The sequence below is a fragment of the Thamnophis elegans genome, chromosome 1 (assembly GCF_009769535.1).
Source record: "Thamnophis elegans isolate rThaEle1 chromosome 1, rThaEle1.pri, whole genome shotgun sequence".
Taxonomy (NCBI): Eukaryota; Metazoa; Chordata; class Lepidosauria; order Squamata; family Colubridae; genus Thamnophis; species Thamnophis elegans.
The window spans coordinates 5,870,644-5,898,090 of NC_045541.1; the positions used below are offsets into that span (position 1 = coordinate 5,870,644).

The 27,447-nt window shown below is 42.2% G+C and overlaps 1 protein-coding gene across 1 annotated transcript in view; it reads right to left on the reverse strand.

Moving 5' to 3' along the window:
• PARD3B (par-3 family cell polarity regulator beta) overlaps positions 1-27,447 on the reverse strand; it is a 609,556-nt gene that overhangs the window by 571,645 nt on the left and 10,464 nt on the right. The window contains exon 2 of the mRNA XM_032230967.1: positions 1,736-1,837. Within this exon, the coding sequence (XP_032086858.1) occupies positions 1,736-1,837 (102 nt within the window). The remainder of the gene's footprint in view (positions 1-1,735; positions 1,838-27,447) is intronic.

Genomic DNA, 27,447 nt, shown 5'->3' on the forward strand with positions numbered 1-27,447 from the left:
TGTTATCTGTCGAAGTCTGAGTTGCTGCCAAGGTTCTTATCTGTTTGTTATGCTTGGCTTTCAGCCACCGAGGTTTTGGTTTCTTGCTAATAAAGTGCTGTGACATTCCAGTTAAGCTTGTCTCGGCATTCGTTACTGGATGGAGGAGGGGTCAGAACAACACTAACCTGATTTATACCCTTATATTCCTCAGGTACTCTCTAATTACTGACCAATCATATTATCTTCCCAACTCCCAGAATTTCCTACGGCCATTGCTGAAATTTAAAGGTGTTGAAAGGCGTAAAAATCTGACACAAAACCAAATGCTACAGCATTGTCTTTGCTGAGCATACAGTACCATGAAACAATGATTAAAACATTATAAACAGGACCCAGCATTTACTCTATTAAACTGAGTAAGTCTCTAGTAAACTCTAGTAAACTGAGTAAGTCCAAAACCGAGCCAAGCATTTCCTCCACCAATCCTGAACCTTACATTTCAGAGACCGATCGTTCAGGAGAATGTGTTATATGGATATGTTTATCTAAGCTGCTCCCTGGAAGAGAAGGAGAAAAGCTGACTTTCTCCTATCATCTTTCCTGCTACTATGAATCAGAAGGCCTGGCTTTGTTTGTTTTTTACTTTTGAAGGAGGGAAAAAATCCTTTTGTACAAATAATTTTTCTAAACCTTGCTCAGAGACGAGGTGGCGCAGTGGGTAGAGTGCAGTACTGCAGGCCACTTCAGCTGACTGCTATGTGCAGTTTGGCGGTTCAAATCTCACCGGCTCAAGGTTGACTCAGCCTTCCATCCTTCCGAGGTGGTGAAATGAGGACCCAGAGTGTGGGGGCGATATGACTCTGTAAACCGCTTAGAGAGGGCTGAAAGCCCTATGAAGCGGTATATAAGTCTAACTGCTATTGCTATTGCTCAATAGAAAAATTAAGAACCAATCATTTAAAGGTAATGAATTCATTTAGAATAAATGAACTATTTCAACTTTCATATTTTTTTTTCATAAAAAGAGATGATATATGGAACAGACACAAATGAGGGGCACAAATTTGTTTGCTATTATCAATCAATGTAGGGGCATTGGAATTTCTGGGGAAATATTGTTCTGTCAAAAGGATGCATGCATCGTCTCAAATTGTGGATCAATTAAACCTTTTATGAAATATTTAATGCAAAAATACATGTATTTATGCAAGAGTATGCCATTCTTTGTGAAATCAAAGAATCAAATTTAGACACCTAAAATCAATGCTTAATCCCACGAGTTTCTTAAATTTCAAAACCATAAGGGCCCCTGGCTGTCCCGACAGGCCTGGGGCTAAAGACTCCAACCCCACCCGAATAATATGACTGTTGCACCTTTTAACGATGTATGTCTTCATGTATGTAACTTGTTTTGTCCTTCCCTCCCCCTGAATTGTGAGCCGCCCTGAGTCCCCTCAGGGAAAAGGGCGGCATACAAATAAGTAAATCCAAATCCAAATCCAAATCCAAATCCACTCAAGATTTTTTTTCCCCTATTGAATACTTAATATATACTACAGTATATTAACAGGTACTTTTTCAAGAGTTTTTGCTGAGTTCAACAAAAACAAAAATAAGACTGCAATATAACATTTAACACATTCAACCTGATATTAGTCATACAGGCATCTGTTAAACACACAAATGCATGATAATCATCTTAATTTAATCGGACACTTTCTCTTTAAAAATAAAGAAATTATTCTCCATCAACCTTATCTTTGTCTTCCACAACATCTGCCAAGGTGTCATCTGGATCCAGGATTCCGCCATCTGTGTATTCCAGATGGTGAACATTCACCCAATGTGAAGGATTCTGCAAATGAAACATAAGTATGTTAATACTCATTAATCACTATTTGAGCATATTTCTGTCTATAATATGAAGGTTTTCACACTGTATACCATTATATTTAAGAATACCAAATTCTAAAAAATATAATTGCTGAATAAACGCTGAAAAGCAAAGTGAAATGAAATTTAGTATCAAAAACAAATCCAAGCAATATTATATCATTGCAGGATTGTTGCCCAAGAACAATGTAAGGCTTTAATAAAAAACAAACGGGAAAAATCCTGCATAAGACGCCTTGCAAACTATGAATTTGTCTGTCTTATTCTAATTTAGTGAACATAATCATTAACTTAATATTATTTAAAGTGTCATTATTGAACCATTTCTAATAAACCAAGCCATGAGGTTCAGATGTAATGCTAAATGAATTCATATGGATCCGCAGAAATCCTGCAATTTCATTTTGTTACTAAATCAGCCATTTGTGACCTAAAACACCCACTCTTTGGTAAAGTTCTACAACAGGGCTCTTCTGAGGATACTACCTCTTACTTGATCTACTTGAACATACCTACTCCTTCTTGCATGAGACCCGGATCGATGTTAGAAGGTAAATTACTTGCTACTTGCTCTAGGTTAACAGCCTCATATGTTCCCATGCTTTCATATTCTTATACAATCCTTACTGCCACCATGTCTATACATTGTTTCCAGGAGTGGGTTTCAACCGGTTCGCGGCGGTCCCTGCGAACCGGTTGGTCGGCGAACCCGGAAGTAAGTAACTTCTGGGAACGCCGAAGGGCCCACCCGCCCGCCCACACTCCTTACCCAATTTTGATGAGTTCTGCGCTTCCACGCATGCGCAGGACGCATACAGCACCTGCACGATCCTCGAGGAGCAGCTGGAGCATCGCACAGAAGCTAGTACGCATGTGTGCACTGCGCGCGTGCATGAGGACGCCGCCGGCCCCGTTCCAACCGAACCGTTGGAACGGGGCGAGAAACCCACCCCTGATTGTTTCATACAATACATTTTAGGTGTACATTTTAAAATTTATAAACGTTCAATATCTACTTGACCCAACAATTGCGCGCTAGACATATCCACGCCGACAAAATAGCGCCGATTAAAACACGACGTCAAAATCGCGCCGACAAATGCGCGATGACAAAAGTGCGATGACAAGCACAATATAATAGAAAAATTACTGGGTTAGGGTTAGGTTAGGGTTAGGTTAGGGCTAGGGTTTAGTTTGTCTATAGTTTGTTGATGACGCAATTTTGTCAGCGCGCATTTGTCAGTGAACTCAATATCTAATGATGCTGAACTAATTTATATCAATATATAGACATATAAACTTTCAACCCAGGTACACAAATTCATCTACTTGCCCTAATTGTTCCACCATTCTTTCTTTATTTGATCTGTCACATACAACTGTTTCTGATACATTAATTTTCAGATTCATAGTATTCTTAGCATAATACAATCTATTTTTGAATCATTTGGGTATTCATTCACATCATCTTTATATTAAAGTACAAACATATTGTTGTTCTCAAACAATATACCTCTAACACTACAAAAACATTTCTTATACATTGGTGAATGAATGCATAAATAACCAAATAATAATGTCTTGTTTTATTCCGTGCTTAGTGTTACCCCATTTGCTAAGCATTCCATTTACATTCATTCATGCTCTACCAGCACATGCCACACTTATCACGGTCAACAATCTGCAATTCCATATTTGTGCAAACTTTCTATAATTCACTTTAAAAATAAATGTAATTCCCTTCCTCCTAAACAACAAATAATACAGTAAACTATTTTCTCATGTTGATATATTTCTCAGTAATCTTCTGAAGAATAAAGTGTCAGTTGCACATCCTACTGACCCCACATAAACCAAATTGCACTTCATAAATTTGGCTGTCACATCATCGGAATTCTGTTGAACATCTTTTTAGGCACGTTTTACAAACTAATTTTTGCATTCACTCTTACTAATTTCCCGCTGCACAGGTAACAACAATAGCATTCTTTCAATTGTCAGACACAGATGATATCTTCATAATAATTTTCTGAATGTCCTCTCATTCACACCCATCCCTTTATGTCACCTAAAAAAAATTTTTTTCCCCCTGGATCACATTCATACCAGTGGTGGGTTTGGCAGTCATGTGACTGGGTGGGCATGGCCAACTTGTAAAATGTGGTGAAACTCACTTAACAACACTCTTGCTTAGCACTAAAATGTTGGCTCAGAAACTCTGGCATTTGAAGCACGCAAATCTTAAAGCTGTCAAGTTACAAGACCCTTGCACCCCTAACCCTTTAGAAAAAAAAACCCCAGGGTTGTTCAAACTTGACAGCTTTAAGAATTGTGGACTTCAACTCCCAGAATTCCTCCTCCAGTCATGTTGGCTCAGGAACTCTGGCATTGAAGTGTGCAAGTCTTAAAGCTGTCAAGTTACAAGACCCTTGTACCCCTAACCCTTTAGAAAAAAAAACCCAGGGGTGTTCAAACTTGAGAGCTTTAAGACTTGTGGACTTCAACTCCCAGAATTCCTTCCTTCGCTCTTCATCTTGATGATGTGCAGACGGGCAGGGGGAGGGAGCTGGAACCGGTTCTAAATGGCACTGTAGATTTGTGGAACCTCTTCTATAGAAGAGGTTAGAACTGGCAGGAACCCACCCCTGATTCATACCAAATATTATATAAATGTCTCTGGTTCTTACATCATTTACTAAAGCATAATGTGCAATTATCACCAGTACATAGATTCCTACTTTTACATGTACTCACAACACTAATTCATACTTCCTAACAAATATTTTAGTCTCTTAATTCATATTCATCAATTCTATTCCATATGATCCACCACCTTCATTTAAATATGTTAGTCTTCTTCACCTCCTAGTCTCACACTCAACATATTTTTTACCATTCAACACTTGTCCTTTACCAAACATTTAGTAAATATTAGCAAATGTTTAGTAAATTTTAATAAATATTTAGTAAATATTTACAACCCTGATACCACAGTTGTTAGAATACAGTATTGCAGACTAATTCTGTCAACTTCCCCCTGGTTGATCCTGACCAGCTCAAGTAAAGTAAAATTAGGAGCCAGACTTTTGGGATAAATAAGCTGACTACTAAACTTGTGAGAAAGTACTGTAAAGTACTATTATTATGTTCCGAGTTGTAAACACTACCATTCCACAGCCACTGGACTACTGTTCCATATGAAAAATTTCTCTATGTTGAGCATACATAAGTGTTGTGGCCCAGCAGGAGCCATTGGAGCTGCCACCAGACTCCAACAGTGAGTCAGCTTTGGAAGATGTGGAGGACCCTGGACAGGGTTCCGACTCCGAGCAGGTGCAGAGGCTGGTTGGCCACCAGGAGGCACCTGAGGCCTGGAGCAGTGGTGATAGCCAAAGCGAGCGTGCTCCCGAAGTCAAGCCTTGGAGCAGTGGGGAGGAGACAAGGTGTGATCCTGATGTCATGCATTGGAGCAGTGGGGTAGACAAGGGAGATGGTCCTGGATGCCCGGCAACTGAGGGCTAATAGGTGTAAAGAACAGTTACGCAGTTACAGGAGATAATTGGACTCAGCTGGTGGTAATTAGGCTCCTCCCAAGAGTATAAAAAATGACTTTCCACACGCTCGTCGCAAGAATCAACGTATTTACTAGAGCTGAAGAAGCTATCGTGGCTCTCTTGGCAGGCTGGATTGCTGCCAAGGTCAGTCTGTGCTGGATTGCTGCCAAGGTCTAGTCTGTGTGTTAATAAATCTTTGAAGTATCTTTGTCTCAGCGTACTTTGGTGTAGGAGGAGGGAGGTCAGAACACATAAGTATGATGAGAATGATGGACCGTGGTGACGCGGTGGTAAAATTGCAGTACTGCAGGCTACTTCTGCTGACTGCAAACTGCCTATAGTTTAGTAGTTTCAGGAGTCAATCAGTGAAAGGTTGACTCAGCCGTCCAGCCTTTCGAGGTCAGTAAAATGTGGACCCAGATTGTTGGGGATAATATGTTGTCTCTGTAAATCAGGTTGTAAAGCACTGTGAAATGGAATATAAGTCTAAGTACTATTGCTGGACACAACCCTCCAGCTGCTTAACTCACCTTGTCAACTACTGCAGAAAACAGTAACAATTGTTATTGTTCAATTTGCTAGCTCAACACTGTTGAGCTAGTGGACTTGGCCTCTTCCTGGAGGCATTAGGGAGTCGGTTTAAGGGTGTGACCAGTATTATAACTGAAAAAACCAGGCAGGTCCTTTAAAACACTGTAACCTTTTATTCAGTAGCTGAAGTAGTGTAACAAAACTCGCAACAATGTATTAAATGAAGCCGGCTGGGCGGCTGCAGGAACAGCTGAAACAATAGAGCAATCAACAAGGTTGTTGCTTTAACAAGACAGTTAACTGTTTAAACGGCTTGCCTTTTATACTGCAATCACCTGGCTCGTGTTACAGCTCGCGCTGATGACAGCTCGGCAACTGACAGGCACGTCTGATTGGCTAAGACGCACCTGGCTGCTTCCGAGCTGTCATTCGTAACAGCGAGGACTTTCTTCAATACACAACACTTCTCCCCCCCCAGCTGTGCGCAAGCACGCGTAGTCTTTTAAATAAGCAGGGAACGACGGATTCGCTCAGACCGCCTTAATTCTATTGCAGGCGGATCCTGGCAACGATGTCCTTGTGGTAATTGTGGAGGAATTGCATAACTAAAAGGTGAAGTGTGGATGAGACATGGTGGCAGATGATGCTGGAGGGGCATGAGGCTGGTAGTCTGCCTCTGAGGGGTTTGGGCTATATATAAGGATCTGGAACCCTTGGAATGGGAGGAGCATTTACACCGGCTAGATTTTGTTGAACTTGCAGTTGAAACCCTTGAACATCCGCTTGAGAAGCTACGGCTGCTGTCTTCCGTTTCCTCTTGATCCAGGTGTCTTCGCCATGAGGATCCATCGGATAAGTCAACCCTATAGGAAACGGGTCCTGTTATTTGTGATATAACTGCTGGAACCCATCTCAAGTCCCCTCCATAATTTCTAGCCCAAACTAGATCCCCCAGTTGGAAAGAACGGGATGGGGTTGGAGGCCCCAGGTTGCCAGACTGAATTCCTGAATAGACGGGATGCAATCTATCCAGGGTGGTCCGCAGGCGCCTGCCCATCAACATCTCCGCGGGGCTCTTCTGTGTCAGAGGGCAAGGTGTGGAATGCTGTGCCAATAAGTAAGCATCCACCCTAGCCTGCCAGTCACCACGGTTTAGCCGGCCCAAAGCCTCCTTGGCCGATCTAACCGCCCTTTCCGCTCGGCCATTGCTTGCCGGGTGGTAAGGGGCAACCAGCGCATGTCGTATCCCTAGTTCAGCCAGGAAAGTTTGAAAAGTTGTGGCTGTAAATTGCGGGCCGTTGTCAGACACCACTGTGTCTGGCAACCCATGGGTTGCGAACAACCGTCGCAAAGCTCGCACCGTGCTGTCAGATGTGGTGGAGTGCATTAGCAATACTTCCACCCATCGAGAGTACGCATCCACAACTATAAGGAAAACCTGCCCATGGAATGGACCAGCGAAATCAATATGTAACCTAGACCAAGGCCCTCGAGGCATCTCCCATTCCCGGGAGGGAGAGGAAGGAGGAGAAGGCCGAGACTGTTGGCATGTCTCACATTTGGCAACCCAGGCTTCAATGTCGGCATCTAACCCTGGCCACCAAACGCGAGCAAGAGCTTTCATTCTACTGACCCCAGGATGACTTTCATGAAGGCGTTGCAAAATCTGTTGTTGCAGGACCGTTGGGATAACCACACGGTCGCCCCCAACAGGCAGCCGGAATGAATTGAAAGCTCTGCTTGTCTGTTTTTAAAATGTTTGAATTGAGGTGGTAATGTACCAGAAGGCCAACCTCTCAGGACCCAAGTAAGAAGTTTTGCCAAAGTAGGGTCAGACCGAGAGTGGGCTGCTATGTCTGTAGCAGACAAAGGCAATTCTAGCTCTGCAATTGCCAAAACTGAAAGGCAAGGAACTGGTTTAACTTCCTTCAATGGAAGTGGGCAGCGACTCAGGGCATCTGCATGCCCTATCTGCTTGCCTGGACGGTATCGTAAGGCGTAGGAGTACGCCGCTAAGAATTCCGTCCATCGTGTCATTCTTGGGGATAGAATAGGAGGGGTCGGCTTATCACCTGCCAAAAGCCCAAGGAGTGGCTTATGGTCTGTAAACAAGGTGAAATGCCGCCCGTATAAGTAATCGTGGAATTTTTTAATTCCTGACACTGCAGCTAGAGCCTCCTTGTCAATTTGGCTGTAATTCCTTTCTGCTGATGTCAGTGTCTGGGAGTAAAAAGCTATGGGAGCTTCTGAACCATTGGGCAGGACATGGCTCAGAACGGCTCCCAAACCCACGGGCGAGGCATCACATGCTAGAGTCAGAGGCATCTTGTCACTGTATTGGACTAAGACTGCATCTGACGTCAGCAGGGATTTGACAGCTGTGAACGCTTGTGCTTCGCGGCTGCCCCATTGCCAAGGCGCTGATCGGTCCAGCAACCGATGCAGGGGCTCGGCCAGTGATGCCTTGTGTGGAATGAAAGGTGCATAAAAATTTAAAAGCCCCAGGAACGATTGTAACTGCGCCTTGGAAGTTGGAGCAGGTGCGTCCCTGATAGCTGCCAATTTTGAAGGGGTAGGGTGAATTCCCTGGGCGTCAATTGTGAAGCCCAGAAATTCCACTTGGGGAACAGCAAAGAAACACTTGCTGCGTTTCAATTTAAGTCCCGCGCCCCTGAAACGGTCGAGGACTTTCCTTAGAACTTTGATGAGGTCTGATCGGCTGTTTGCAGCGATCAGGACGTCATCAAATATGGTACCACTCCTGGAAGCCCATGGAGCAACCGCTCCATGAGACTCTGGAAAATCCCCGGGGCAACGGATACGCCAAATTGTAGGCGGCGACAACGGAAAGCCCCCCGGTGGGTGACGATGGTTTGGGCAGCCGCCGCATCGTCATCCACAGGAAGCTGCTGGTAGGCTTGCGCCATATCCAGTTTGGCAAAAATACAACCCTGCCCCAGGGAATGGAGCAGATGTTGTACAACAGGGACTGGATATGGGTTTGCTTGCAAGGCGAGGTTGATGGTGGATTTGTAGTCGGCACAGACCCTAATGGAGCCGTCGGGCTTCACTGGAATGACAATTGGGGTCTCCCACGGTGAATGGTCGACTGGCTCCAGTATGCCCTGTGCCACGAGCTTGTCGAGCTCGGCTTCAACCTTGGGCCTTAAAGCAAAAGGCACCCTGCGGGCCTTCAGTCTGATGGGAGCAACCTGGGGATCCAAGTTGAGAGAGATAGGGTTACCCTTGTACCGGCCCAGCTGGCCATCAAAAATGTCAGCGTAATCTGACAAAACTAATGCCACATCAGCAGAAGTGTCTGTCATGGAATGAATTCCATGTATTGAGAGACCCAGTGGGCTGAACCAATCCAAACCTAGAATGGATGGCAAGGGCTTAAGCACAATTAAAACAGGCAAAGTTGTACAATGCTGCCCATAAGAAACTCTGACATTATAGGAACCAACAATAGAAATGCTAGACCCCTGATAGTCCTTTAGGATAGAGTCAGGAGGAGAAAGGTGACAGCGTTTAACATGGGGCACAAAAGAGAAAATTTGTCCCAAGATAACAAGGATTTGGAAGCTCCAGAGTCTACTTCCATGTTGCAAGGTTGACCTTCGATCAATGGAGTGACAATTATCTTGTTCATACCCTCTGAGGAAGAATTGATGGAGACATCAGGAAGCGGCAGGCCAGCTTGCTTGACGTTGAAGCAATTATCCTGTCGCTGAGCAGACGCGCGGGGCTGAGGACTTCTGTTTGAAGCAGCTGCCCCATAAGGAGGTGGAGGAGCAGACGATGCAGCTGTAGCAGGCTGAGCAGCTCTACAAACTTTGGCCAAATGTCCTTTTTTCCCGCAACGGCGGCACTCTGCAGCCTTAAAGGGGCAGGAAGCCCTGGCATGTGGACCACCGCAGCTAAAACAGGCATTTGAATTAGAAAGTGGACGGCTGATAGACTGCTGCTGACGCGGTTGCTGTCTGCGGGGCTGTGCCCCAATCCTGTCCACCTGTAAATTAAGTAAATAGTCTGGAAGAGGGGCAAGCTCATCAATTAAATTGGTGATGTACGTTGGCTGTTGTAGTGGAGGAGGAACCAAGGCAGTTGAGGCTTGACCCGTTGGTAAACTGCCAGCAACTGTCATCTGCGCGAGGTAACGTTCTATCTCGCTGGATGATGAATCTGCCAACTCCGCAGCACGAGCCTCATCTATGGCATAAACTAACGTGACTTTAGGCTTGCCCAAAAGCCGGCGTCTGAGGAAAATGTCTTTTAATCCACAGACAAATTGTTCTGCAAGATTAGCCTCTAAGTCAGGGAAATCGCACTGTGCTGCAGCAACTCTTAAAGCTTGCAAAAACTGATTGACATTCTCTGCAGGCTTTTGGACGCGCCTGCGGTAAGCAAAACGTCTTGCTATTTGGGAGGGGGTAGGGGCATAGTAAGCCTGAAGCCCATCTGTGAGCTCTTGCCACGAGAGGTCATAAACCGCTCTTGGGGCGGCAAAAGACCTTGCAGTTGCAAACATTTCCGGACCGCAAGCTGTAAGAAAAAATCCGCACTTTCGCGCTTGAGAATACCCTGGCGGTTATTTGCGATCAGGAAGCACTCAAACCTTTCCAGGAATGCTTCCCAAGTCTCACCTCCGACTCCAAAAGGTGCAAAAGTAGGCATACCAGCCATGACGGTGAGGAGAACTCTAAACAACTGAGAGAAGAAAATTGCAGTTGATTTTCTTCAGGTTACAGGTCCCCAGTCTTCGTCGCCAGTATTATAACTGAAAAAACCAGGCAGGTCCTTTAAAACACTGTAACCTTTTATCAGTAGCTGAAGTAGTGTAACAAAACTCGCAACAATGTATTAAATGAAGCCGGCTGGGCGGCTGCAGGAACAGCTGAAACAATAGAGCAATCAACAAGGTTGTTGCTTTAACAAGACAGTTAACTGTTAAACGGCTTGCCTTTTATACTGCAATCACCTGGCTCGTGTTACAGCTCGCGCTGATGACAGCTCGGCAACTGACAGGACGTCTGATTGGCTAAGACGCACCTGGCTGCTTCCGAGCTGTCATTCGTAACAGCGAGGACTTTCTTCAATACACAACAACCAGAATACACCAGGCTTCTGGTGTACGTAGGAACTTCTCGTGCTATGTCAATGAGGCCGGTCAGCAGGGGACTCCGTCCGGGATTTCCGCAGGTCAGGTCACAGAGAATTTTTTCAACTCTGATTTACATTTCCAGTTACATTTCTTAATAATTAAATTTACAAGATAATTTATGGCAGTTTCACCCCGTTTTAAAAAATATCGGCATGGAGATTCCCAGGTATGAACACAAGAATTACATTCAAGTTAGAGACTAAAGAGCACTTTTCAGATTGAAAAGGTATCATCAAATTCCTTTTAATTTGTGACTCAAATTGGAGGAGGGAAATAGATTGATTATCTGAAAGTATCCTTTTAAATTAATTTCATTATTGCCCAAATTGGAGTTTTAATCAAGTGTACTGTGGGCCTATAATCAATACAATCAAAACAAAACCTCTCATACAATTAGTACTGTAGGATCAGAACCAAACAGATGGAAGACTAAAACAATTCCTTCAAAGCCAATTCACTGCAAAATCTTCTATGACAAACCTACTTTTGGAATACAAAGAAGCACCTTTAAATTTACATATATTATGTAAATTTTAATATATTACAAAATAACTTATTGACATATATTAGACTACCATTACAATATCTTAACTCACGAAATTAAGAATTTACTACATCTGCTGCCACACACTTAATAAATCCTTATCTGTTTATAGCACATTAATTGAATAACTAATTGCTAATGTCATCAGTTACTCCAATCAATTAAAATATACTGCTCAAGGTCAAGTACTACATGACATAACCTTCAGTTAACAGGTTTCAGTTTCCCTATTATTTGTATACTATATATTGGAGAAAGCCATAACTTTTTTATTTACTTACAAGCTATATTTTGTCCCATATATTTTTCCTTCTTGGGAGAAGTATCTGTTTCCTAAGCACAGTAATATGTTTATAACACATCTTTCAACGAATAAAAAGTCAGTTAAAGATAGAGATAAAATAAAGATATTTTCATTTATTTTCCCAAAAGTGGATTATCTCAGCATCTTTAAAAGAGCCGAGGTGGCGCAGTGGTTAAATGCAGCACTGCAGGCTACTTCAGCTGACTGCAGTTCTGCAGTTCGGCTGTTCAAATCTCACCGGCTCAGGGTTGACTCAGCCTTCCATCCTTCCGAGGTGGGTAAAATGAGGACCCGGATTGTTGTTGGGGGCAATATGCTGACTCTGTAAACCGCTTAGAGAGGGCTGAAAGCCCGGATGGCTGTTGCAAAAATGTCGCACATCAGCGCGCACACGGACAGGAGGTGAGGGAGCCTCGCCCCTCAGGCACTGCGAGCGAGCCGAGCGGAGGGAGGAAAACCACTGCCCTCTAAAGGCCACATCAGGAACGACACTTCAGAGAAATAAAAACTTTTTTTTAATGGCGTCCTTTTTAAAATTGATGATTCGGCTCTTTTCTTTCTTTTGGAAAATCGGGACTTTTTGAAAACACAGCAGGACACGGGGCAAATTTTGAAAAATTGTGACGGTCCCGCCAAAAGCGGGACGTCTGGTCACCTTAAAACTAAGAGGAAGCAATAGTGCCTCTTCTAGGGTTTGCTTTCAATGTGTAGCTGAATATTGAGATTGCCTAAGAAAGCTCTTGAGTAGTTTGTTTTTTTTTTTTAGGTTGAGGGATTGGGGGAGGTAGAATTTAGAATCTAACAAAATTAATTGTTGTAAACAGTTTGTTTATATCAGGGAGAGACAATCCATGGCTTAAAAGCTGAAACTTGTTGTCAGTCCCTCCCCCCCCCCAAATACAGTACTTTTATAAGCAATTACTCAGAAAAACACACTCAATGCGTTTCATCCTATTGCAACCCTGAGTCAAAAGGTATGATCACCTAAAGCATTAGGTAGTAACTTCTCATAATTATGGAAATAGCAGCACTGTCTGGCTGTGACATAAATTACATCAGGCTGAACTTTTATCTATAGGTACCATATTACATTTTTAAAAGGAGAAAGGTTGAGGGCGGAACTGTGTTTAATTTATCTCAGCACTTCTTAAATGAATGCTGAATAGCAACATGAGTGCACATGCTCCTTGCCTAAGGAATGCCTCCCATCTTTGTATATAACATCAAACCATTCCGACATTATTTATGAGCATATCCTTTATGTAAAGAGTAGAGCTTTGGGACATATTATGCAAATGTTTTCCTAATCATATATTTAAAAAGTAGTCAGTTGAAATTAAACGCTAAGTAGAAACGACAGTTGTTTATTTAGATATCTCTATTTCTCATCTTGCAATGGAAAATATTCCACAAAAAAAACCCAAATTAATACTAATAATTTTACCTTTCTTAAGGCTGGCACTAAATGTCAAGGTCATTATCACAATGACAACAAAGCAAAGGAACACAAGAATAGGAGAGCTTTACAAATCTAAATTTTCTATGCCAGGCATGAGTCATTGCATTGAATAGGAAATGAAATATATGAACATAAAAATAAAGGAATACATCTACACTGGTAATTCGCAACCTGGCCCTCTAGATAAAACACAGCAGCTCTATAGCAACCCAGGAAAGATAAAATACACCTTATTTTTCTGATTGCAAATACAAATTGGGGTTTGTAAAGTGCCTAGTTGCTCCATAAGACACAAATCAGTGGAACACATTCAACTTGATGATCACCAGACTCTGACAAATATCCTTTGAGCTTCACATATAACATAAACACTACATAAGTACTGATATAATACAGTAGTGATAGCATCAGCTTAAGGTAACATGCATACAGATTTGGCCAAAAGTATTGGTAACCATCTACTTTTTCCCCAAAGAAAAGGGATTCTGGAGCAAAAGATAATACCCTGTGTAAAAAAGTTGCTTACTCCCAGGCAGTGGTGGGTTTCAAAAATTGTTCAAACCTACTCTGTGGGTGTGGCCTCCTTTGTGGGAGTGGCTTGCCGCCCATGTGACCGGATGGGAGTGGCTTGCCACCCATGTGACCGGATATGAAGATGCCGACGACACTTGTCAGAACCACCTTAAATTATCTCACACGCAGCACTGGCATGCATAAGAATAGGATGCAAACTTGTTTTTTAAAAGGCATCTTTGGTTTGCGTGAAAACAACTTCAACACACGCAATGTTCTGATTGCACCACAAACGCAGTAGTCATCCTTACCTTTCACAGAGGCACTGAGTTTTATAAACAGGAGCATGATAGTGTAGAATCATACCAAGGACCAGTGGTGGTTGTTTAAAAATTGGACCTCTTCTGTAGGTGTGGCCTGTTTCCGGTCCACTGGTGGAACCTCTTCTAACCGGTCGGTAGATTTGACGAACCGGTTCTACCAAATAGGTGTGAACTAGTAGGAACCCACCTCTGGTCCCAGGTATGGGTCCTCCAGCAAGAGAATAATCCAAAACATACATCTAAGAAAATCCAAGAATGTTAGAAAAGCAGACATTGGATTGTTCTGAAGTGACCTGCTATGACTCCTGATCTGACTCCAATAGAACAGGGGTGTCAAAATCGCGGGCCCCAGGCCGGATGCGTCATGTGCTAGCCCCACCCCTTCCTAGTTTAGTAAAGAGGAAAATAGTCCCGATATGTCGCCATGCCAATGAGAGTTTGCCACCCCTGCAGTAGAACATTGATCGAAAACACTAAAATGCAGTTGAGGAAAAGAACTATCAAAGCTACATGAATCGGACAATTTGCCATTTGAAAAGTATAGAAGCCTTACTCAAAGCTACAGAAAGCACTTGATTGCAGTCATTGCTTCAAAAGAATACGCTGCAAAAAAAATTACACAAGGAATAACAGTAATAATTTATGTAGCATATTCTGATAAATAACAATGGAAATCAAAATGGCGGGTTATACATCAAAAGCAGGAGACTGCTCTACGTTCTATGGAACAAAGAATTTTGGACATGGCCTTGGAGCTGGATATCTGAGAGACCGCCTCCTGCTACACACCTCCCAACGTCCGATAAGAACCACAGGCTAGGCCTCCTCCAGGTGCCGTCAACCACAATGCCAGCTGGCGACCACTCGGGGGAGGGCCTTCTCTGTAGCTGCTCCGGCTCTGTGGAACAGCTACCAGCAGAGATCCGGACCCTTCGCACTCTCGTGGCCTTCCAAAAAGCCACCAAAACCTGGCTGTTTCGACAGGCCTGGGGTTGCTGATTTTTTAAATCAGGTCCAACCCCAGTTAAGCCAAATGTATGTTGTGTTTTTAAACTGTGTATGTTTCTTTCCCCTATGTGTTTTATTTTATTTCATATTTGTAAGCCGCCCGAGTCCTCCGGGATTGGGTATCATATAAACTCATTAAATTGCAAATTGCGAATTGGATGCCATTTACTTATGTCAGTTTCAACTTATTTTACAGAGGTTGAGGGTTTTTTTTTGTGAAAAAGTGGAGCTATTTGACAATATCTATCTTTGGCATAAAGAAATATAAATTAATGTGAATATGAATCACCAACATATGACTCTTTTAGACTCATTTAAATGAAATAATTTAACGTCTAAACAATAAGTCTTTAAAATAGCTAAGCACCCAGTGGTGCTTCATTCTTTCACCCATTTCCTACTTTTTCCCCAGCATTTTTAATTAAATAGGGTAAATAAATAAATTCTAATAATTTACAACTCACATTTTTTTCTCATAGGGAAAGAACAATTCCATGAAGGCTGAAAAGATAATATAGGTTGCCTCCCCTAAACTGCAAGTGCCAGGAACAATAGGTGAGACAGCAAATAAAATGTATGTCCTAGCTAGTGGTGGGATTCAGCCGGTTCGCACCTATCCAGGAGAACCGGTTGGTAACTTTCTAAGAGGTTCAGATAACCGGTTGTTGGAAGAAATCTTCTTTTGGTTTTTTTCCGCTTTACAGGGCTAATCCTGTAAGGAAGGCAGGAAGCAAACATTCTGGTGTTGTTTATAGCCTAATCTGTATTGCCCTGCTTACAGAAACTGCCTCTCCGGTTAACCCTTATTACATTGTAACAGCTAAGGCGAAGTGCCCATCGACCTGAGTAATGTTGACTTGGCCACGCCCACATGGTCACATGACCATCAAGCCCCGCCTACCCACCTGGTCATTAGGACAGAGAACTGGTTGTTAAATTATTTGAATCCCACCCACTGGTCCTAGCCCTGTAACACAATTACACAATTACTCTACCCAATTTCCCAGAACCATGTTGGCCCTCTGCTTCATCTGTCTGGATTCGTAAGAGTTTCCTTTCAGATGTTAGGAAAGTGTTGTAACTTTTTTTTTTAGACAAGAGCAGATAACATTCCCCTTCATACATGCTTTCAAACAACAAAACCGCTTCTTTAAAATGCTGGGCCCACTTTGTCTAATGCAGATCCCTGGGCATTTCACAGACCACAGCACACCTCTGGCCCTCTTACTGTCCCTGTCTGGCCCATGGCAGTGATGGTGGCCGGACAGAGACCACATGTTTTTCATGTGGTCCCTTGGGATAATTAATTGCCCACCCCGTGATCTAATGGAAACACACTTGAAGGAGCATGCATTCTGGTGCAAATATTATTTGATCTAAAAGCTGTTTCTACTTATTATTTAACAAACCATTATAATCTGACCATTCGTAATGAACACTGACTACTATATTCGCTTAATATGTCATTGTGAAAGGTGCTAGTTGTTACTTTTAAAGCCCTGCATGGCATCGGACCTGGGTACCTGAGAGACCGCCTCCTGCCAATTACCTCCCAAAGACCAATTCGATCGCACAGACTTGGCCTTCTCCGGATTCCATCCGCCAGCCAATGCCGGCTGGCGACCCCCCGGGGGAGGTCCTTCTCTGCTGCAGCTCCGGTCCTCTGGAACGACCTCCCCGTTGAGATCCGGACCCTTACTACCCTCCCGGCCTTCCGTAAAGCTACTAAGTCCTGGCTGTTCCAGCAGGCCTGGGGCTGTTGAAGTATCCAGACCCACTTTAATTGTGAATGTTGTTGTATTTTAAATTGTTGTTTTGTCTTTTTTATCCCCCTTCCCTTTTTATTGTAAGCCGCCCGGAGTCCTCCGGGAGTGGGCGGCATACAAAACCAATAAACTAACTAACAAACTAAACTAAAACCAGCATCAGCCGAACACAAAAATATGAAGATAAAAGGAGGGGGGGAATGGCAAATGGGAGTGGGGAAATTATAAACACTTTCCCCCAAGAAATAGATGGAATAAAGGATAGAACAAATTATTAATAAATGTCTCCATTCTTTAGACTTCCAGCTGTACTGTGGTCTTAATTTTATGTAAGCAACTGTGGCATTGTTTTTTCCCAGTTGAAAAACAGGGCCAAAAATTGGGACAGGGTTGTAATATTTTAAATAAACAACAGAAATGCATGGTTTCTATTTTTCATTCGCCAGGCTACTATATACCACACTTCTATACTAAATGAATTGAATTGCTCTTCATAAGCAAAACAGATATTAAAAATAATTTTTTTCATCTAAATGTAAATAAGCAACTCTCAACCTTTGATGTAAAAAAAAAACAGAGAAGTGAAGAATAGGTGTAAAGCAAATTATGCTCTTTTTTCCTGTCGCCAGAACAGGAGAAGAGACAATGTTTGTCCATTGTTCCCTACCGTATGATAGAGTCTTTTAAAACATGATCCAGAAGGTTGGTATTTCTCCAAAACAGAGAGAAGCTGCCGCTAGGTCAGTAGAGGGAAGCAGAATTATCAACGTTCATCACTACCACACGAGCCGAGGTGGCGCAGCGGTTAAATGCAGCACTGCAGGCTACTTTCAGCTGACTGCAGTTCTGCAGTTGGGCTGTTCAAATCTCACCGGCTCAGGGTTGACTCAGCCTTCCATCCTTCCGAGGCGGGTAAAATGAGGACCCTTGTTGTTGGGGGCAATATGCTGACTCTGTAAACCGCTTAGACAGCAGCAACAGCAGTTAGACTTATATACCGCTTCATAGGGCTTTCATCCCTCTCTAACATTTAACCACTGCGCCACCTCGGCTCTACCAGAGAGGGCTGAAAGCCCTATGAAGCGGTATATAAGTCTAACTGCTATTGCTATTGCTATTGCTACCACACTGTTTCTACCATAAGAAGACATTATTTCTAAAAACTGTAGATCTCCCACCCCCAACCACTCTGCCTGTATGTCTACCACATGCCCAGTCTACCAGCTGTCTAGCTATTGTTGAGTAACAAAACAGATGAAGAATCGGGAAGAGTCTATAGTATCTTTACAAGCAAATGTGAGTAACGTAACAAATATGTGATCATTGGAACAAAGGGCACTTGATAAAACTGTGCATTTTGTGATTGAAATGGAAAGAATAGGTTTAGTCTCTGCTGACTCCCAGGCCTTTTTAGGAGTACCAATGAAGTCATTAATTATGATAAGAATGTCAATGGCAAAATCACTAAAGCACATCATCTGCAGGGTCCTAAGTTTAAGTTTAAGTAAGTTTAATAACATTTATATGCCGCTCAATCCCATAGGACTCCGGGCGGCTTACAGTACAAAAATAATCAAAAAAGAAAAAGAGATACAGGGAAGAAAGATAGATATAAAATACAACACATCATGCACTGCATTCTGAATGGGGCTGGACCGTATTTTGGGGGTCAACAGCCCCAGGCCTGCCGGAACAGCCAGGTTTTAATGGCTTTCCGGAAGGCCGAGAGAGTGGGAAGGGTCCGGATCTCTGCGGGTAGATCCTTCCACAGGGCCGGGGCAGCTACAGAGAAAGACCTCCCCCGAGTAGTCGCCAACCGGCATTGCCCGGTCGACGGTACCCGGAGGAGACCCAGCCTGTGGGATCTTATGGGTTGTTGGGAGATATGTGGCAGGAGGCGGTCCCACAGATATCCAGGTCCCAAGCCATGTCCTATAAAGCAAACAGTGTCTCAATTCAAAACCAGGAATCAAGCCAAAGCTTTAAATATAAATACACACACACACACACCTCTAGATAATGTGTCTATGATAGTTGGCTCTCAGCCAAGAGAAAGGTTCCTGTTCTCTATATTTTTATTAAGCTGTTTAATTGTGATCTAATGGGAAAAATAAGGACACCTCACAATCCCAAGGGAAAATATATATATAACTGTTCTTGATTTTAACAGAAGCTTGAATGTCTAACTAGGTATGAAGAAATAACTTGATTGTATCAAACAGCTGTTAGGATACATTTGCCATCACTACTAATTAATGTCAAGCCCATCATTACATTTTTTTTAAAAAAAAATTAATATATGAAAGAAATTACTGGAACATATTCAAAGCAGGGGAGCAGTCATATACAATATAAATGGAGATACCAAGTGAAAAATACATAGCGGAGGAAAACACTATAGCAAGCATGCAATCTCATGCCGAGAGCCGAGGTGGCGCAGTGGTTAAATGCAGCACTGCAGGCTGCTTCAGCTGACTGCAGTTCTGCAGTTCAGCTGTTCAAATCTCACCGGCTCAGGGTTGACTCAGCCTTCCATCCTTCCGGTGGGTGAAATGAGGACCCGGATTGTTGTTGGGGGCGATATGCTGACTCTGTAAACCGCTTAGGGAGGGCTGAAAGCCCTATGAAGCGGTATATAAGTCTAACTGCTATTGCTATTGCTATAAGAATAAGCTCAAGAACAAAAGGTTGGATTTTATTTTTACCAAGGAACACGCTCAATGTAAATCCTTCTGATTCTATTCACAATTGTCATTTTCATTAGCGTGTTAAACACCATGCTTTAAGATTTGATATTTGTTCAGTGTTACGTTGACCATCTGCGCAAATAAGACCTTCCATTTAAAATAATTGTTACTGTAAAATACTTCAGTGTTGTAGCTCCTGCAATTTCAAACAATCATTCTTACTGAGCTATTAACAAAAATAAATGTAAGGCATTTGATGGCTGCATTTTATCTGACAGTGTACAGAAATTATGTGCAACAATCAAATTTCAACAGTAACTGAAAAAGGACTTTAGGGGTCGCGCAAAATTATTGGGTGGGGCGGAATGTGTCCAGTCAGCTGTCAAAACTCCATTTTAATTGATTTCTAATAGTCAATGATGAATGTTCCATTCCTTCATTCAACTGGATAGAGCTATGATATAAATTACATCAACATGTTCTGTTTAATAAAATGTATCTTCACGATAGTTTCAAAAGGGGTTTAAAGGGAACCTTTTAGGGAGGGTGATATGAGCTGGATTCATAAACAACGGTGATGGGTGTTCTTCATTCAACTTACATTCAAGAATGTAAATATGTGAAGAACGAGAGGCAGGTCCCAAGACGGGTAGCGATGCACAGTGGGGGATGCAGGTTATTAGCGCCTTTCAGGAACTATCAAATGAGTGGTTCGGAGGTCAGAGATCTGTCAAGGCCAGAACACAAGACGGAGGACAGGGCCGCCACCTGGTGATGGAGCGTGTTGGGCGCCAACCCAGCCGCCAACCCATCCTGCAGAAATTGGAGAATGTGGCACGTCCAAGTTTGGAGGGGAGTTACCTTCTTGGGCCGGCCGCAAGCACAGAAGGCCTTCCGAGTGCAGTCATAGATACAAATGCGCAGTGGTTTAAATGCAGCACTTGCAGGCTACTGCTAGATCAGCAGTTCAGCGTTCAAATCTCACTGGCTCTCAGGGTTGACTCAGCCTTCCATCCATCCTTGAGTGGTAAATGAGGACCCAGATTGTTGGGGGCAATATGCTGACTCTCTGTAACCGCTTAGAGAGGGCTGAAAGCCCTCATGACGGTATATATCTAGCTCTATTGCTATTGCAAATGGTAGCCGGTCTCCTGGCTGCCTGGATCGTCCGAATGACATCTGGTGACAAGCCCTCAGTCATCATTGAGCGCCGCTCAACCTTCATGCGTCAACTTGAGCCACTGTGGGTCCAGATGTGACATGGCCCCTTGGAAGAGAGACGTATTTGGAGAGGGGACCCTCCAGGGGGAGACCGACCAGAGACAGAGATCCGCGAATCATGGGTAACATGGCCAGTGAGGTGCTAGGAGATTAACTCCACCCTCTCATCCAACAGTTTCCTGATTTCAGGGAAATGGAGGATAGGCATAAAGAAGGCCCTGCGCGCCAGCGACATCTCAGGGCGTTCCTCCCCTCCACACCTGGAGTTGCATACCTTGCGTAAACTGAGGAACCTTCTTGTTGCGACTGCTGGCAAAGAGGTCGACCACGGGGACTCCCAAACCGCCTGGTCAGCTCTCCTGAAGTGGATGCATGGAGTTCCCACTCGGCCTGATCTACTGGTGATCGGCTCAGCCAATCCGCCATGATGTTGTCTGTGCCCGCGATGGGTGCTCGCACGGATGAGAAGGTGAGCCTCCGCTGTTGGGCCTCCTTCATAAGCCGCTTGGACTGGGTTCTGCCCTGCCGGTTGAGTGGGCCTTCACTGTCATGTTGTCCATCAGGATTAACATGTGCTGTCCCTCCACCAACTGCTTGAAACGCAGGAGTGCCCAGGCGAATTGCTTTAGCTCCAGAAAATTGATCGTTGATGTTTTTCCGGTTGTGTCCACTGACCCTGTGCCACCTCTGTGTCGGAAGTGGGGCCCCCATCCCAGTAGTCTGGCGTCGGTGGTGTGGCACCCCGGAACGGTTTCCGGAATCAAGCAACCCTTGCTCAAATTTTGTTCACATGAGTGCATAGGCGGCTTTCAATGGCCGAGAAACTTCAATGATAAGTTGTAAGACCCTGTGTTTAGTGCCACTGTAACTTTGAATAGTTTGTTGAGCAAACAAATGTTAAGCAACAACTACTTATAGATTTCTGGGCAATGTTTTTGTATTGCTTTCTTCCAGCAGGCAGAAGCAAGCATTTCAACTTCCCAATTTAGCATATAGCCTGTGTTCTCTGAATGTCACCCATCTAAGTAGGCTTTATCTAACAGAGGAGAGGGGAGGAGAGGGCAGGGCTTCCACACATCAGAAAGAAAATAATATTGCTCAGGTCCACTACAAACCAAGTGTGATTTACAAACTACCCGAAAATCATAGCACACTATGTAACTTACGCAGATCTGATTAATGTTAAATTATAATACTGAACTGGAGGTTATACTTTTAAAGTAGAAAATTATCTAAAATAGTTTCAGGAATTAATTGTTGCCATAGGGGGAGGGTAAAGGCAAATATTTGTATCTGTTACTTTTTGTAATTTAATGTAGTTGATTTACAGGACCTGTAAAATATGCCTATAGGGAAGGTCTCGAAACATTAAAAGTCCTATAAAAACCATTCATGTGTTTGTTATTACTACTGATAAACCAAATCGGAGCACCACTTAGTTTAAAAAAAACAGCAAGCTTTACTCAATTAGAAGACACACAGGCTTATCTAATATAGAAATGCTACGTTAGCAATGTTCAATGGGTTTTCAAAAATGTGGCTTCACTGCATGCAATCTACTTGTACAATTGTCAGAAAATGAAAGAATTCCAATGGCGACCTCTTCAACCATATCAATGACTTCAAAAGTGTATTCCAAAATTCTCCTCCATATTACATTTTTTTCTTATGGCCAAAAAGTATCCATTTTTAGACTGGTAAACACAAAACCTAGAGCCGAGGTGGCGCAGTGGTTAAATGCAGCACTGCAGGCTACTTCAGCTGACTGCAGCTCTGCAGTTCGGCTGTTCAAATCTCACCGGCTCAGGGTTGACTCAGCCTTCCATCCTTCCGAGGTGGGTGAAATGAGGACCCGGATTGTTGTTGGGGCAATATGCTGACTCTGTAAACCGCTTAGAGAGGGCTGAAAGCCCTATGAAGCGGTATATAAGTCTAACTGCTATTGCTATTGCTAAAACCTAGACTTAAAAGCATATAGGCATGTAAAGTCAATTAAAAGGGTAGGGATATTATATTATTGCAAATCCACAAATAGTACTTACATTATCATCATGAGATAAATCGCACTACAACGAAGGAAAAAAGGATTGTACCCTTGTCTTACAACCATTCATTCAGCGACCGTGAACGAATTATGACAAGTAGTCCTGGAATTTGTGTCATCTCTCCACCCCTACAGGAATTACATGATTGCAACCTGGGCACTAACTGTTCACACTTATGCCCCACAATCAGGTGATCACTATCTGCAACTGTTCCTCCTAGCTTCCACGGAAAATCAATGGGGAAGACAGCAGAGAAGATGCTGGAGTAAGTCTCATCCCTTGCACTTTCCCCTAGCCTCTCTGTGATTCATACCACGCTGGCCACTTCCCAACTCTCACCTTCCTTGTAACCTTCTCAACCTGCACCACATCCTCATATATCCTTCCTAATCTTCCCTTGCACTTTTCCCAATCCAGTGCATCTCGTCTTGCACAATCCACGTGGGATAACTCAAATGCAAATAAATATTATCCCCCGCTGTTTCTTCTACCTTATTCTTGTATATAATTTTTTTTTCCATTTTCATAGCATATAATCAGATGTATACTATTACATAGTCAATATCATGTTGTATTATTAAGTAATTACATCAATTCATCAACTACCAAAGGGAAAAAAAAACAATTATTGCTCTTCTGCTCTCCATATACCATATTTATACCTTATCCGACACTTTCTTTCCCCTCTTCTCCTCCCCCTTTCTACATCCCTGTCTTCCCTCCATCATTTTTCTACTCTACTTCACCTTCCTTTCTCCTTCTCCTCTCTCCCCTTACCACTCCTCCTTATACACCTCAACTTCCCCTTCACCCTCTCTCCTATCCCTCTCTTCCTATCTTTCTTCTCTCCTCTGCTTCCAACTCTTCTACATCCTTTCTTCCCTCATTTTCTACTTTACTTCCCCTTCCTTTCTCCCTTCTCCTCTCTCCCCTTACCACTCTCCTTATACACCTCAACTTCCCCCTTCACCCTCTCTGCTATCCCTCTCTTCCTATCTTTCTTCTCTCCTCTGCTTTCCCCTCTTCTACATCCTGTCTTCCCTCATCATTTTCTACTCTACTTCCCCGTCCTTTCTCCTTCTCCTCTCTCCCCTTACCACTCCTCCTTATACACCTCATCTACCCCCCTCACCCTCTCTCCTGTCCCTCTCTTCCTATCTTTCTTCTCTCCTCTGCTTCCCCCCTCTTCCTCTAATTCACTTGGTGTTTTCAGCTTCTGAGCAAACTCCCTTTTGTGTTGATGGGTATTCATAATTCCATTTTAATATACATAAAAAAGAAAAAATAGCAGTATACATGTACAATCATCATACCTTAGAATCCAACACCCCTCTTCCAATTTAGTAAGCTCTGTTCCCTCCCCCCTCCCCCCAACCCCCCCCCAACCTTCCCCCCCCACCGACTTCCCAGAACCAATACAAGGTATAAATCTTTAACAAAAACAGTTTAAAATATACTTAAAGAAAAAATAGAAAATTAATAACATCTTTGAATTGAGCTTAGCTCCTCCCTGCTAGGCTAGCTATAAACAATTTGTATCATTTCTGATCTTAATCATAAGATATCTGAAGTTTCCTAGACCCATATTTATTTTGAATACATTCTTCTACCTTATTTACACTTTTGTCAATCGAAATAATGTCAAATAAATAGTGGATAGTATTTACCACGTTGAAGTTATTCTTTGTAGAATTCTCCCGCAGCGAGTTGGTCTGTAGCAAGTTAGCGTGGCCAGTTCTCCTGTGGTTAGGTTGGTGTAGTGATAGGGCCATGCAAAATTGGCTGCAACAAGTTGTCCAATTCCACCTCTGCAGCCTCACACATCATCTGACCCATGTTGAATCTCTTGCACACCCCAAAACACTCAAAACCTGTGCATCTTCCACTCTTGTGCACTCTCAACTCCCACCGTACCCTTTATGTGCCCCGACCCACATTTCTCACATACGCCCCAAGATTCCTTCCCAACCTAAACCTCATGCATCCCTACGCATCCCCTTGCTCCCTCGAGTTACTAATTTGTGTACCAGTGACTTGTAACTTCCTGCCAGGTTACGCAATGTCTTTGGTTGTTCCTGCCATATAATGACATGAGATTTGGTTAATGATGGCAACCAGAATTGGCGCTGGGAGAAGAGGACTACTTGAACACACGTTAATTGAATATACCATCTTCTAGGGCTTTGAAAGGTATGCCTCCTTTCAAGTGGTCCAGGTAATTAATTCTATATTACAAGGATCAAGCCTGAGATCCATGTTTGCAGGATTATATAAGAATCTAAGGATTCTTTAGATGGAATTCCTAAAGGTTTTTAAAATTATTTCCATCACATCAATCATGGGGCAAAAATAATAGAAACCGTAGTTAGTAAAACAAAACTGTTTAAACCCGTTTTAAATCAAGGTAATTTTATCATGCAAAGACCCTTTTTTAAGTAAAACTTAGTGATGTATTGTAGACAACAATTCTGAATGCCAATTGCAACTTTGAAACAGGTTAGACTTTGGCAGGGTTAATAATGTCTACGGAACTTGCCTGATTATTAACACATGTATATATTTGTTTCATCTTTGTTATATGCCACCCAGAGTTGTTTTGAATTGGGTAACCACATAAATAAATAATTCATCTTGGTAGTTACATCATGTACTAAGAAAAAGATTTCCCGGAGTGCCACACTCAATAATTGGATGCACCACATTGTTATAACTGGTCCCTTTTTGCCTTAAATTTAGGAAAATTTAACAAGTTTTACAGATACTGTTATTCTAATAGTTATGATTCAGAGTTTCATTTTTAATAAGCAAAAATATCATTTATTTCTATTTTATTTAGAACATTTATATGATGTGTATGTATACATATAAATACAATATGAAATAAACATATAAATATGATATAAATATGTATATAAGAGCCAGTTATTTAGAATATTTATATAGAGAACTAGTTTGAGCCAGTGATTAAGGCACCAGACTAGAAAGCTGGAGATCATGAGTTCAAGTCCCACCTTAGTCATTCATCTGCTGGGTGAATTTGAGCCAGCTACTCTCTTAGCCCAACCCAACTCATAGGGTTGTTATTGTGATGAAAAGAGGAGGAGGAAGGGGTGTTGGACACATTTGCTGCCTTGGTTATTTGCAAAATAATAAAGGTGAGAGATATAAATAAACAAAGCCCCCATCTTTCATCAAAACTCTGTAAGTTATACATTAATCCCTTACATTTCTCTTCAGAGATTGTTTTAACTTCCTGCCAAATTCCTCTGTATGTGCAGGTACATGATAGTTACTTCAGCAAGCAATATTACATGTTTTAAATTTCCTGATGTCATTTCACATTATAATACATTTTAACCTTCAATTAAGCAATGAAACAAGAAATGCTGAATTCCTACTGGCATAAAGCTATAGAAATAAGTCACACCTCAAACAACATCTCACCTGAAAGCCGCAAATACTGCTTAAAGTTTCTTAAACAATTAAAATGGGTATTATTTAAGCAGATGTTTTAGCACAAAGAAATTATTAATTCTTAGAAAGTTACCTTTGACTGCTATTTTAGCTTACATAACAGGTGTCAAAATACATGTTTAAATGTGATGCTGTACATGATTTCAGCATTGAATGATTTTAGTTTTTTTTATTTCAGATTGTGAAAATAAAATATCACTAACATTTAAGGTAAACTAAAAATAACTGTAATTATTTAATAGTCTTCTATTTTATCCACCCAATAAATCCAGCTGTTCTCGTTATTTTCCTAGAAAAGTAACCTAAACCTATGATTATTATATTCAGGCAGCAAAGATCTCCTATTTTATTTGTTCGTGACATTTAACATGTATAGCTACATTACCAAGGTAGTGGCATTGTAAATACCTTTTTTAATCAGCCAAGCATCATTCAATCAAAAAACTGAATGTAAGAGATTGTGTCACAACCCACAAAGAAGGAGATCACAATCACTGCATTCATTGCTGAATGACAGTGAAACATAAAAGCACATCAAGCATTTAACCATCTGCAGATGATATGCTTTCTCATATTATCTATTCTTTAGCCTTAAAAAAAATAGGTCAGAGGTTGAAACCAGGCTATTTAATGCCTATTCATTCTATGGGTACAGCTGTTTTACACACACACACACACACACACACACACACACACCACACACACACAACACATGTACACAGAGAATAAAAGATCATGAAGCCAATTCAAAAATTGTTTTTCCCTCTGGGAATTCTAAGCTATGATGTGCATCTAGGTATTTTTCAATGCAAATAAGCAATGCTATAAAATACAGGTGCATATGTGAGTGTAATAGAAATAGTAATCTGACTACATGTTTTTCATATTTGATGTCTACTATAGACAGGAAAATGGTTGGAGAAATTTTAAAATGGCCAAATATTTACAAAGCGTTAGAACAAAGCATTAGGAAATCAGT